General features: G+C 44.0%; 1 protein-coding gene across 1 annotated transcript; it reads right to left on the reverse strand.

Annotated features, from left to right (window-relative positions):
* Positions 1-6,376: 6,376 nt before the first annotated feature.
* On the reverse strand, positions 6,377-12,509 carry stard7 (StAR related lipid transfer domain containing 7). Its single transcript, XM_084486902.1, has 8 exons — positions 11,667-12,509; positions 11,320-11,483; positions 11,063-11,112; positions 10,657-10,767; positions 10,313-10,395; positions 10,073-10,172; positions 9,863-9,947; positions 6,377-8,685 (listed from the first exon to the last, which is right to left on the reverse strand). Exons 1-8 carry the CDS (start codon positions 12,119-12,121, stop codon positions 8,519-8,521), a joined length of 1,215 nt encoding a protein of 404 aa, XP_084343028.1. The 5' UTR covers positions 12,122-12,509; the 3' UTR covers positions 6,377-8,518.
* Positions 12,510-14,413: the final 1,904 nt, after the last annotated feature.

The following is a 14,413-nucleotide window of genomic DNA, read 5'->3' on the forward strand; positions in this document are numbered from 1 at the left end:
TGTTTTGTTCAACCTGTTTTTTCACTTCATTCGACCGAATATTGATTTAAATGTTTTAGATGACTGGACTATATTTAATGGAGGTTATAGTGATAATTACATTTTATATCAAGCAGATGTAATTTTAAAGATGCACAAAGATATGCCTGGAGAGAGATGTAAGGAAAGTATCATCCGATACCATCGTGTTGAAATGTGCAGCTGTTGGCAGTTCTCATTCACGCAGAAGACCATCTGAATTTAAAAAATGTTCATCTCAAATTCAACAGCAAACATTTTTCACATTTTCTGATCGGATAACACAATGAAATAACATGTGGGACCGAACCTAAACAATGAATGGGCAGCCTGTCCCCGATGCATAGCCCCACTCCATTGCACCAAAGCTAGTCTTCAGAGAAAGAAAGGAGAGCCCCCATGCATTAGGCCACCAGCGGCCCGGCCTGCAGCCTCCACAGTCTGGACGCCTGTCGTATGGCCGCATGTCGGTGTGAGGAGAGGTTCATTAGGGCGCCCTGATTTATAGGACATTGATGATGGGGGCAGATAGCAGCCCATCCCCTCGCTTTAGGACGGACGGTCACTCAGGCTAATAAGTTCATTCAATCAGACACAGTCTGGGGCCGTCTCAACCAGCTGTATGGAGACCCAGCTGTGCTCAGCTAAAGCACATTCTAAGCAATGTGAAGAGCCGCATTTCATCCTATATGGGAGCCCTTCGGGACGGCTGCTAATCCAATGTAGTCGTTACTGCATACACATAGCTACGGCAACTTTATTTGTAAATCACGTATCATACAGGAGGCAGACTCAACGTGCTAAACATACAATAAATGCATACAGATATAGACATTAGAATACATGATAAATACCTGAAAAAAGAAATGCAACATACTGTGAGCATTGCGGTACATTTTATTTTGTTCAATTTCAAATGAATAGCAACAAAATAAAAGATTGACAGAAAGTGTTTTCCCTATAATGCAATGTTCAAGATTTTTGAAGCTAACTGAATGCATAAAGCCAATTAATAACTTGTAAAAAATTAATCACTAACTTCATTGACTATAAGTTAGTTTATTCTATTACCATTCTATTCAAAGTAATAGTACCGTTACTATAAATAAAAACTAAGCTCCATAGCACTGTATCTCATCTCCTTCCATCTCAGCCCATTTTACACAATAGAACAGGAACCTGCCGGACATCAGCTCTATACTGAGTCAGGCCCGTTTTAAATTGTAACTTTGTAACCTTTAAAACTTTCCTGTATAATAAAAATAAAATAAAAAATAAAGATGTAAAAACAAATAGGCCAATTTCATGCAAATTTGCAAGGGAGACTTCAACAAACACCACAGATGTGATCTGAAACACAGTGTGAAGCGTGTCTGGCACAGACTACCACTCCCTCTGAGGGAGAAACGTCCACTCTGAGGAAACGCTGCACTGCTCTGAGGCAGCAGTGCATGTTCAGTAACAGCAGGAGCAACCACACAGCAGACACCCCCACCCAGCAGCTACGCCTCCCCCGCCCACCCCCTTTCTCCCTGTAAATTACAGCAGCACTTTAGCTAATGAAAGAGTTGAAGACCGGCCGCTAATAAAAGCCATTAAGTGAATAAAGCACTTCCCCCTCTAACGAAATTAAAGAATCTGCCCCCTTCAGGGGGGGGAGAAGGAGGGGGGGGGACTGTATTAATATTTATGAAATGCGGACCCCCTTTCCCAAACTCCCTGAACTCCAAATCAATCTCACCCCTCCTTCCAAGTCCTGGTTACGTTTCGACCTATCCCAGAAGGAATTGGCCACCCCCCCCACCCCGCCCCCCCCCTCCTAACGGGAAATAAGGAGGACAGGGGACTTGGGGAAGGGTGATGGAGGAGATGCAGACAGTCTCTCTCCAGGGCAGCCAGCGACTGGACCTCCAGAGCGCTCTGGACCCCCAGCTCTCCTTCAACACTCTCCCACCCGGCGGCTCCCCCCCCACCGGCGCCTGTTGGACGGCCGGCGGCCAGCGGACCAGGTGGGTACTCTCCACAGCAGCAGCAGCAGCAGGGAACAGGGCTCTGTGGGGACTTTAGATACGAGTGTGTGATGTTTAGGTACAATACTTTGCTGCGTGGTGTTTGTTGCGTTTTGTGTAGTGAGATGGGTCGGTGGAATATGGGTGACCATTTCTTTCCAGGAAAGGTTTTTTTAACTACTGTCTAGTTTAAGTTTTTCTGTATTTCGAGATATGCATTTTTTTTTCTTTCTACCCAAAAAGCCTCCTTGACTGCTTTATTTAAACGTGGAGGACAAAATGCTTACGTACAATATTCAGAAATGGTTTTCGCTTTTAAAAAATTGTACTGATCAAACTAATAGTTGGAGCTTGCCTGTTTGTTCTAGGGATCAGGAACAACCTTCCTATTTTTAAGCAAACAGAAACGACGAGGGTAAGAAGGACCATGCATCACATCCCACTGACGATCACATCACAGCCATGCCTTAAACCAACCCATCTCACCAACATTTACCAGCGCTTGACCTATCTCATGCCATAAATCATCTCCACTTGCCACGAGAAATCTCGTTTTCCCTAGACAGCATCGGTACATTTATCCAATTGTGGCACACTAAGTGGCTTTGTGGCAAGAGGTGTAAGTTGATTATCAGGCAGGGCCTTTAGATTTGGGTTAAAAGGTCCCTTGGGACCCTAGACAAGAACTATGGTAATAAGATTGGCAAACATTTGGGCTGGGGGATTCTGTGAAAGGACCTTTTAGCTGATGGCATCTTAACTCTTGACATTGTTCTCGTTGACCGTTAACATGGTTAGAGGAACATGTCAGGATTGGTCGGTCCAAACGGGGATCAAACGGCATCTGTCCACAGACGTCTTAAGACAACAGCGATGCAACCATGACCATTATTGAAGCCCTTGCCACCAATAGCACTGTGCTTTGTTCAATGGTTCAAATAGTTAGAAACTCGGTGGCTGTGTTCTCAGTTGAATGCTTGTGTTTCTAACGCGATGACCAACTGCCACCCAAACTCTAGAGCCCTTGAACCCTTGCGATGTCCGATAGTCAGTTGATCGGGAGTACATTCAGTGGTCGGCGCCTCGGAAGATCTTGTTGCGTACAAAATTCAGTAGAAGTGTCGGACCTTTGAACATTTCGTCGTGGACTCGTGTTTCACAATATTTTCCTCGCTCGTCAACGCGGCGATGTCTGCTAGGTTGCGGTAATCGAACGATGGGTGGGGTTTGACGCAGTCCGTACGCAGTAAGGGTGGTGCCCACTTTTCCGCAGTGTGACCCCGTGACTAATTCCTTTTGGTAATTTTGCAGAGGTTCCTAGCCGCACTATATTACGAACACCTCCCCCTTATCTCCGATTTTTCGCAAAGCCACCACGTCATTTCAGTTCATCACTTCAGGAGCTCCGGCTCCTGCCTCACACCTCCTCCACCACCACCTCCGACCACCACCTCCTCCTCCAACCACCACATCCTCTCCTCTCGGGATACCAGTATACCAGAGTCGGCGATCGGCGTGCAACCAAGAACTCAAATCTTTTTAAACCTCTTTCGGGTTTTTCTTTCAGGTCTTTTGAATGAATGATTTTTCTTCTTTTTTCCACAACTTCGTCCACCGTTTTCAAAACATTTTGAAGATTTGATCGTTTTTCTTAAAAAACGACAGCTCGTTTTTTAAGAAAAGTTTCCTTTCTTGCGTCTTCAAGTAAGTCCTACTGGGTGCTCAGGTGGCCGTTCACCAACGGGTGGATGCCTTTGCCCAGGACCCCATTGTGCTTGATCTAACCATGCAGTGCGTCTTCTGTCCATGGTTGTACCAAGCACCTTGGAGGCTTGCGAGCACTTCTCCTTCTCCTAGCCTGCTTCTATATCTTGTTTTAAGCTCAGTAATGTCGATGTAAATGTGGTTGATACAGATTTTTATAAATCTTTCCAGTTCCTTTTTTTTATGAATTGTATCTGACAACTACGTGACTAAAGGTTATTATGCATCAATGCTACCAAGGTAACTTCCAAATTGTTAGTTTTATCCTAAGCTTTTAATAATGTAATGTTTGTTCTAATTTGTATTACTGCAAGGTTTAAGTTTAATTTGTTTAACTGTTGCATGGAATACATTTAAAATTCTAACAAAAACGTGATTAATCCAACAATTTCCAGTGAGCAAAAAAAATGTATGAGACTACTTGAGGAAATCTAAATCAAATGTGATGCAACCGCTATGTTCCATAAAAGCTGTTTCTCTACCGGTGGGGCAGTTTGGTAGATCTAATGAATTGCTGTAAGGAAAGGCTTTCAAGCAAGGCTTTTAATACTGGAAAGCGGTAGAGGTCATATGTTAAAACATGCTGCACTCAACGATGTTTGAGGAGCACAATGCATCAATCTGGACAATAATGAAATGAATGAGCATCTGGTCCAGATACAGAACATTTATACACTTTGATCATTGACTATTATTCAACATCCATCTACCTGGATGTATTTTAAAAAAAAAAGGTAAATTGCCTTGAATTTTTTAAGCTTTAATTATTAACGTTCAAAGCACTGTAATCTGATTTTTTTGGAGAGGTTAGGGTCAAAACGACCCTACCAAAGCGGGGAAATATTTTCAGCAACTTGCAAAAGGAAATTGGTTTTCCATGCTGAAGGAGCAAAGCGCTTTTAGTTGTTACTTTTTTCCGATCATTCATGAGCCTGAAAAACACAAAACGCTACTTATAATGTACCAACATTGTGTTCATTGTTGAGTTCATCTATATTATATTAATATTAAAGATTTATAAAAAAAATGGTCAAGATGTAGCCTTGAAGTGAGCACCCCATTTCATATCAATGTATGTGTCAATGAATGTGTATTAAACTGATTAATTCAAGCGCTCTTCTTAATTGTGTTCATTTTCCCCACAAATGAAAAAACTCTACATAGAAATCAATGAGCGGCCATTCTCTGCCGACAAGACGTCATGGTTCTTCTCTAAGAGACTTCGACACAAAACAGATAGTCGCTAGCAAACAGACAATATGAGGGTGAACTACAAAGGGAAGAGTTGGAAAAAAAAATCTATTAAAGTTAATGCAATTAAAAAGAAACAGCATAAAGCACAGAGATGTTTAAGATGCAAATCGTGCCATACAAGACCAAACGTATTGGCCATAAGTCATGAGCCACGCCCTGACACTGTCTGGGGCATGACGCGCCATGGAAGCCTGCCATAAAGGCACTGATGGACGACGCAGCAATGACCACAAACCTGAACCCTAAAGCATCTTAAGATGGATAATCACCCAACAGAGCATGTGGGAAATCTAAATCAAATCTTCATTGGGCGTATTTATAGACGGGTCAGACCCCACCTCCGTGATGTCATGGCAAACTAAACATAGCTAGGGGAGAGAGATATCATATTCGGTACCACTTATGCCCCAGTAGTATATACACTTTCTGAAGACTTTGTGACATCATTAATCTACATCCCCTTTCGGATGCCGCAGTGCAGCCAAGATGTCATGTTTCACCAGTTGACTCAACTGAAGGAAACGTGACTTCCTTCCTGCATCATGGACAGCCAAGGCACCCAGTCTGCAGTCCACGCAGCGCCGTGCAGACGACACCTGATGCATTCGCTGTCGTTGGCCACAGCTGAACTTGCTGCACCAATGCGCAAATGCACCGAAAGACGAACGCGAAACAATTTGCGTGCTCTGAATGAAGAGGCCGAACAAAGCTGCTTGATATTTAGATTACGGCAACATGTATGATCACGGTAACGGTAACCATGAGGACTTTAATGTCACAATGTGACTGTGAATTTATGATGCATGAATTCAAACAATTCTTCTTAGCTCTAGTGATATCACTACATTTAAATGTAGCGATAAATGTAGTAATTTGAGTTTTAAGCAAGGTAATATTTAATTTTGTAGTAATTGTATATAATACATATTACAAGAGATACCTTTCAATATCTCATCTAAACAGAATGCCTTTCACAGCAGATTTGGTTGATCCAATATTTTTATTGAATGACTTTACAATGCCACTCATATTAAAATAGATTGAATTATTGCGGAGCACTAATCTAGACTCCCCCTTGAGATGAGATGTGTATTTAAAGTCACGGTTTACTGGGTAAGGACTGAGTTGCCATGATGATTTAAGGGAAAAGTGGCTGAAAAGCTTTTTGAGTGTCCTTGAGCCAGACTAGGAGACGATGGCTGCCTCAAGGACATGAGGAGAAAGATTATATCGGTCTTGGACGCTTGTGCAAAAAAAACTAACTTGAGTTGTGCTTGTACATGATTATAATGGCCAGGATGCCAAAGTCCACTGAAAACCACAACACCAGATAAACTTGAAGGTCTGTTTATTTGAAACAATTAGATGTTCCATTTCAATATCTCTCCAAATCACAGGATTACAAGTGAACCATGCCACTGAACTGCCCATTTCTTTTTTATATATATATATAGAATGCATTATACAATCATTAGAAGCTTTAACAATTATTAATCACAACACAAGGTTGAAACTCTTCAACAACAAAACCCTTTGAGAATCTGTGGCACACACACGTCTAGAAATGCCATGGAAGATGTTAAATGTTGAAGTTGAATATTACTCATCAAGGAATACCTTTTAATTTCAATGTTAGTACAACCATCTCATGGCTCCACCATTGAGCACCTCAAGCCAATAGTACCATTGTGGTACTAGGGTGTACCCAGGTGTAGCTCATCAAGTAAATGAGATAATCATGAGACACCTGTGTTCACCAATCATACACCTCTGTGATTAAGGCCTATAGCCTAATGATGATAGATATTCACTTCCTTTTCCCGCACTACATACATATCCCATACTTCAAAACGTATTGGGCATGGTGAAATAAATTGACATTGGCAAACGTATTGTTAAAACACTCGACTCGCGATGTGCTGAAAACAGGTCAATATGGCGATGACATCGTGGGGTTAGTGGTAGTAACTAAGTTAGTAACTAACCCAAAGCCTTTACTCGTCCATTTTGATCCCGTACACAAACAACCCACTCTGCATCAAATTTGAGATGTTCTTGGTGACACTTGACGTTTGTCAGGCAGTATTCAGTAATTAATAGTAACAGAGTACTTCACTTCCTACAGCATGCGCGTTATGAACATTTAAAAATCACCACACACACACACTCACATACAGACACACACCTGGGAACAACCAAAGCCTTGATGGTCAAGTCCAGTATTACATGAAATACAAAAAAAACAAAAAACTAGGAAAAAAGGAATTCTTAAATCACATCTGCCAACTCAAGTCAGGCCACCAGTTGTGGGTGAATATATGGGCTCCAACAAGGAATACAAACAACAATCTCTGAGCGACCAACTGCTCGGTTGAAGTGATGACACATAAAAGCCGTTGCATGTCTCTGCAGATGGACCTCAAACAGTAATAATGGACTCATAACACAGGGGGAGATGAGGTGTGTGCTGGTCAAGAGCATTTAGTCGATGGGGAATACCAAGATATCTGAGGAGTGCGCCTGCTTGAGTATAGAGCGCCTGCCTCCTCTTTAAAAAACAACAACATAAGACACAAACAGATAATGTGGGACGGATTGAGGTCAGTATTCCGTGCTCACAGAGGGGGGGGGGCTGCGGTGGGGTGGAACTACACCTGGTTCATTCCATGGCAGAGAAACGTTGGACACGTTCGTTCTTCTGACCAATAGATTCAGCGTCACACCCATCCAGTTGAAAGCTAGATCCATTGTAGCGGTCGCCGCATGCAGAAGTCCCGTTTCAACGGCATCACTTTGATCCAGCCATTCCCTTTACATATATCACTATCATATATATCTGCTGGGGCGGCCAACCATTTAGGCGACACTTTCAACAAGCAGCCATTTGAGACGCATTTTGCAATAACGACAACAAAGACACGATCCATGGGGAGCAACAGCTCAGCCGACATGAGCGCAAGTAGCGGTATGCGAACGGTGTCTGGCGTGAGCGTCAGTCGGTATGGCTAATGAGACATGAGGAGGTAAGCAGTGCTTTGGCAACAGTGTCTCTACGTGGGGCGTGTTTTGGCTCGGCCTCACTCAGTCGCTGCAGCAACGCATCGCTTTAGCATCGGTCCACCTGCACAGTAGTCCCGCGGCCGTCGGCGCTAGACTAAGCAGCAGTAGTTTCCAGGCGGATGTTCATGTGAAAAAAAACGGTTTGTGATGGAAAAAAAAAAATGTATATCATTTTCTTTTGCTGACCACTTGTTTCCATGGTTACTGGATTTATCCGCCGTAGGAGGAGGAGGGGGAAGGACAGATGTGACTGCTATGTAGACATCATCCTTCATTTCCATGTTTCCCCCCCCCCCCCCTCCATACAACAGACTGAATGGATGAACCTGTGGTCACTTGGTTTATGTTAGTGTTCCGAGTGCACCCCCCCCCACCCCACCCCCTCTCCTCCCCAATGCCTGGTGACCTCCACATCATGCGTAGATGGGGCCCGGGGCGTTCTCCCCGGTGTGGCGCTCCTGGCTGGGCTGCCGGCCGGCGTCCTTGGGCTTCAGCCTGCTGGTGTAGTCGTGGATCCCCACCTCCAGGTTCTTGGCCTTCACCGCCGCCGTGTGCAGCTTGTCCAGGAAGTCAGGCATGCCTGGCAGGACAAGAACCGCGACCACACCGTTGTGAGGAACCATGTTTATTACTTTTTTTTTTTTTCTTCATAAAAACAATACATTAGAATTAAAAGGAAAAAGCCACTTCCGAGATTACCCCTCCTTCTTTAAATCACTTCAATAAATTTGCACTTTACGAATGTCTTTTTTTTTCCAGAGCAGTCATCTCATCCATTGTGCTAATGTTAATCTCTCAAGTCGTGGTTTATTTACAGAGAGAGAGACCATCCCTGTGAATAAGCCCAGGGGATTCTCTAGACACTTGTTGAATCTTGAATAAGTTTTGCAAGTTATTGTTACAAAATGAACTGTTGGTGAATACACTTGATACTGAAACACTATCAAGTCGGGGCACGTCACTATCAAGTCGGGGCACAACAGTAACGGTTTTAGCGACCTCTATTGGTAGATGGTGGTAAGGATGTCAGCTTGTGCTCCATCTAAAGTTCCTCTGGATCACAGTTCAGAATGCCAAAGCAGCAGCAGAGACAAACCTCCTAGTATCAGCTACCAGTGAAACTGAACCTGAGGTCTGCACTACATAAATGACTTCCCTTCCTGTATGGCAATACTACACTTCACTACTCGCCTACTACTACTACTACTACTACTACTACTACTACTCACTACTCAGTGTCTATCAATATAAAGGTCTAGCGCAGCAGTGTGTCTCTCGCCGAATATGCAATGGAATAATATTCTGCAGGAAAGAAACGCTGATGCTTTGTTAGGCCAATGAAGCACTTCTATTTTCTCAAGCGGGTGTTTGGAAGCAGTGCACAGAAGGTACTATAATCATGGTCCTAATGAACAGAAAGTGTGAGGACAAAGGTCTAAGTAACTAAGGCCCAGTCCCATTTCTCTCCCCTTAACAAGAACGCTTGCTTTGAGTGCCCTTAGCTGCAAGTCAGCTCCCGAGCTGGCTAGCGTTCAAGGGTTGATTTTAAAGGGAAAAACAGCCCACCCCCTTGCTCCCCTAAGCATTGGGACCCCCTACCCCTTCGCAGGAACGTGCAAAATCTAGGGTTAGGGCTCAAATCTAGGGGAAGGGGGAGAATTGGGACAGGGCCTAACTCTCCTTCAGATAAAGGGATCACAAGCTGTAGCGTCCCCCACCCCGCGGGGGCTCTGCGTAAGCCGTGTGGAGGCACTCACCACTAGAGACCATCCAGCTCACACAGTAGCGGGGGAACACGGTCTGGGGGTCGTCGCTGTAGGTCAGCAGGTAATCAAACCCATTCTAAAAAAACAGACAAAAAAAAAATCACCATGGTTAACCGTATGATAACCTACTAATCAACCTACAATGCATTGTCAGGACGCGTTTATGTGCCTGTGAAGAGGACGCCAACGGTTTCTACCGACCTCGTCAAAGGACTTGTGGGGGCGAATGACCATCTTGGACTGGTAGGAATGGACCCTCACAAACTGCTGGGTCTCCGGGGCCCGCGGGTGGGCGACGGCCCTGCAAAACAAAACCACACGATGAGCCTGAGCCCGTGGGGACACGACGAGCGCGGCCGTGTACAGAGACAGCCACACTGCGCTGAGGGAGTTCACTCTGGATATTTGCATTCGTGTACGTGACGTCTTTAGATCACCCACCTGGAAACGAGGATCATCAAGTTGTTCTCCCAGTCTACATCATAGCGGCGCACGTACACATAGTCTCTGGAGTACATGGGGTACTGGGAGGACGGGGCAGAAGGCAGGGGTTTCATTAGGGTGTACACCTAGTCTCCATGATGGGGCTTGATATTTCATAATAAAAAAATTGTCGTTTTCCATTTGACTACATTTACATGTCAGTAAAGATCACATCATATTTGAACTTGATTAAGAATTGTTTCCAATGGAGCGGTTCTGCACCAGGCCAGCTCTAATTCCTCATGAAAATATGTACAGCATGTACTTTCTGCCCGCGTTGAATGGTATGGTCATGGACTCACAGGGAAGTGGGTGGCCCAGTGCACCACCTCGGAGCCCGTGTTGGCGTCGCGGTCCACCACCTCCAGCTTGATCACCAGCGCGTCCCAGGTCTTACGGTACTCTGTGTCCAACTGGGGGAGGGAGGAGAGGGGCTTGAAGAGACCCTGGGGCTAAATATAGTACTGCAAAGAGCTACTGCGTATGGGAGGTGCTGACAGCCACTACATTGTTGGGTAAGAGTTGTTGACCAACAACAACACAACACTATACTATATATAGCAATGCGGTGCTATTGCGTTTGGACCATATTGTTGCACGCGGCACACGGTTATTGTTGGTTTGTTTAATCATGATATTTGCATTTCTGCCTTTCCACTGATAACACAAGGGGTGGGCCAGTATCTGGTGTATTGTCAAACTCCGTACCTGAACATTGAAGAACTGTCTTGGCGTGACATCATTGTATGAGGCCAACACTGTAGAACAATTAAAACAAAAAAGTAAACCGTTGTTAGGTAGTGAAAAAAGCAAAACCAAAATAGAGCAAACAAAGGGTGGCTCTTTTGCATTAAGATAAACACTTCTTTAACACGCACCTGCAAGAGGGAATTATATCAACAGAAGCAAATGGGCGACTCAGATTACGGAGTAGATATGAGAAGCACGTGTCAAGTTGGGCTGACCTCTGTATTCATACAGATGACTGTCAGGGATAGGTCGTTTCCACACTTTGAAGTCCTTGTTCTCCACCACGCTCTCCCAGCCAGCCTCCACTTCCCCAGCCTCCTCCACTGGCAAGGAGTTCCTTCTCTTCATGGAGTCTAGGGACTGCAGCTCGAGCCCACACCTGGTTTATAACAGACAATGTAACCATTATAACGGTTAACATGTTGGATAAATTAGTTGGTGACATTGGCGATAGTTTGCCACTGCTACAACACAAAACAAGTGTATATAATGTTCTAAGCATTCAGTTAGCAAGGTGGCCAGGCCAGTTTCAGAGGCTAACGTTTGATCGATCAAAGCCTACCTGGTGATTTCCTCATCCTCGATCTTCTCGTTCTCCCACATGAAGACCCCGGCCAGGGCGGCCACGAGCCTCCCCACGGGGGCTTGCTTGTTCTGAAACCGCCGCCATATGTTGCCCACAAGGGTCCACCGGGTCCGCTCGGAGTACAGGTTCGAGTAAAGTTCGCCGATCTGATAAGCCCGTCTGAGCCTCTGACCCGTTACAAAGCTACAGTGATTGGCAAATAGGGACAGCAGGCCCTGCTTCTTCCTGTCCGGACGGGAGACCTCCCGCACGCAGAGCCCTGCTCTCTGCAGACAGGTCAGCAGCAGACCCAGGCCTCGGCCCAGCCACACGGTACCGGCGGGACTCGCATGCTCCTGGCTCGCATTCGTTCTAAGTGCACAAGTACGTTGAAGCCTCACTGCTTTCATTCCCATTTCACACATGGGCCGCCTGGGCATGGTGTGAAACATGATGACCGGGTTCAAAGAGCAGGGTTTAGATAACAGCGCTGCTAGAAAAACGTGGAGAACACGAAGTACCCAACGATCCACTGAGACGGACCACTGAGAGGCATTATACTAAACCATGAAAGGTGTAGTTCAGTCCCATCTCACTAACGTGGGAACTTTGTCGCTTTTGCTAATGTCTGAGCAGAGAGCTAACTTACAGCACTACAGCTAGCTGGGACCCAGTGAGCCGAGATAAATACGACGGAATAGAAACAATAACAATGCGTGGGTATTCACACCGGATGTAAATCTAATGATGTCTTTATAATATCGAGTTAGTCCAATGTACCAAGTCCAATATCTCACCTGTCTAACAGCTAACCTCACGCTTCCAGAACCTACCAACACATTTGACCTCCTCCTTCTAGTAGTCTCATACACGCCCACCCCTTAGACCCGCCCTAACTTGCAAAACAAACGCCCATTGGCCAGCTGTCAATTAAGGGCGACTCCTATAGGTGTAGATAAAACGTAGATACTAGCATGTTTGCTTGTCCGGATGAATGCCAGCACTGTCTCTCGGTCAGTGCACAGTCATTACATTGTTATTATGCAACCCTTAGAACTTAACAAGGTGGCCATTTATAGTGTAATATCACATATGTTTATATTCCTGACAGTATGTATCACTCTGTGGATGTCTATCGAATGCAATGGGTAAGTGGTTTAAAATGAATTGGGACCAGCACTTCCGTCCTATCTGTCTGTTCTTCAAACACTCCAGAAGTTACCGACCTGACTCTGGATCAGTTTACCTGGAAACAGCAGCCAGGGTTTAAACGCACCAAGGGCGCCCTCCGCTGGTCGCTTTTCATGACGTTATTTGGTTGATCATGCGATTACTGGTACATACTATTTGGCTTGAATAACAAGTTACACCTGCCCTTGTGTTTTTCTAATCAGATTAAAAAGTAACGAATGTAATGTAAAACTCGTGATCTGCAGGGATTCATCCTTGGACCACTTATTTTTAATCGATATGCCTCCTCTAGGACATAGCCTAGTATAAACAGTTGATAATGTGTTGAACAAGATAAAAAATATCACATCTATGCTGATGATACACAGCTCTATATCTCTCTCAGCCTTGCGGACTGAGGCCCCATAAATACTGTATGATATAGACCCATCAAATGTCTGAAAATGTACAGCAAAACAATAACAACGATTTAATAAAGATAAAAGATTTATATGTGATACACAAAATGCAAAAGTATCACAACATCAGCATTTGATCACTTAAAACATCTACAAATAAATAGATACCGTTAGATACCTGCTTTTATCAGCGGCAGATCAAGCATCCAGATAAAACCATGAAATGTCTCAATCTCATTAAAAACTCGGCAGCGCCTATTCTTACAACATTTTTTTTTTCCAATTGAAATCATTGCACTTATACTGCCAGTTTAACAAACAATTGTTCTGAATGCTTTCTTGTTTTTAAACCTCGGCTTGCTTGATACTACATGAAGACCGAAGACACTTAAGACTTCAATATTTAAAACTTAAGACAATGTCCACACATTATTTCGTCTGGGCTGGGGAAGCTCTTTTGAGCAATAATGCTTCCGGCTACTGCAACATCACCCTGTAGTGATAAAAAAAAAAAAAAAACATTAATTGTTTTTAAATAATCTCAATAACTACATTGTTATCTTTAAAAATGAAAAAAAGTTTTAAATTAATTTAATAACTTTAACTCTAACCATTTTTTTTATGTCACGCACATTCAAATGTGCTTTATAAATAATAATTGACTTGTCAATCTGTAATAACAATACTATTCAGAAGATGGCGCCTTTAGGATTCAGGAGTATTGGAAACCCGTTTCTAGTTTCTAGTTTAAACCCGTTTAAACTAGAGTTGAAGCAGATGTAGCGTTCGCCAGAAAGTAAAAAATAACAAAACGTGTATTATAATAGTACACAAAAAAGTGCTGGGTTGTGTCTGTAAACACATTGTTTGGTTGATGATGCTGGGTCATAATTCTGGGTTGGTTGAGGCACTATAAACACAGTGTTAGGCCAAAGGAGTTGTAAGGGGCAGGGCCGGATTAAGAAATGTTGAGGCCTGGGGCTATTTACCAGGAGGAGGCCCCTAAATCTCTTGACGCACATGACACATACACAAACCCTCGGCACATGCACTGACACATCAGCACTTTAAAGTCCACAGAACCACTCTGTGAATGTGATCACACACTAGATAGTGTAAAGCCAAGGACAGAATGTATGGAGAAACCACTGCAGA

The sequence above is a fragment of the Micromesistius poutassou genome (genome assembly GCF_964030765.1).
Source record: "Micromesistius poutassou genome assembly, chromosome: 22".
Classification (NCBI taxonomy): Eukaryota; Metazoa; Chordata; class Actinopteri; order Gadiformes; family Gadidae; genus Micromesistius; species Micromesistius poutassou.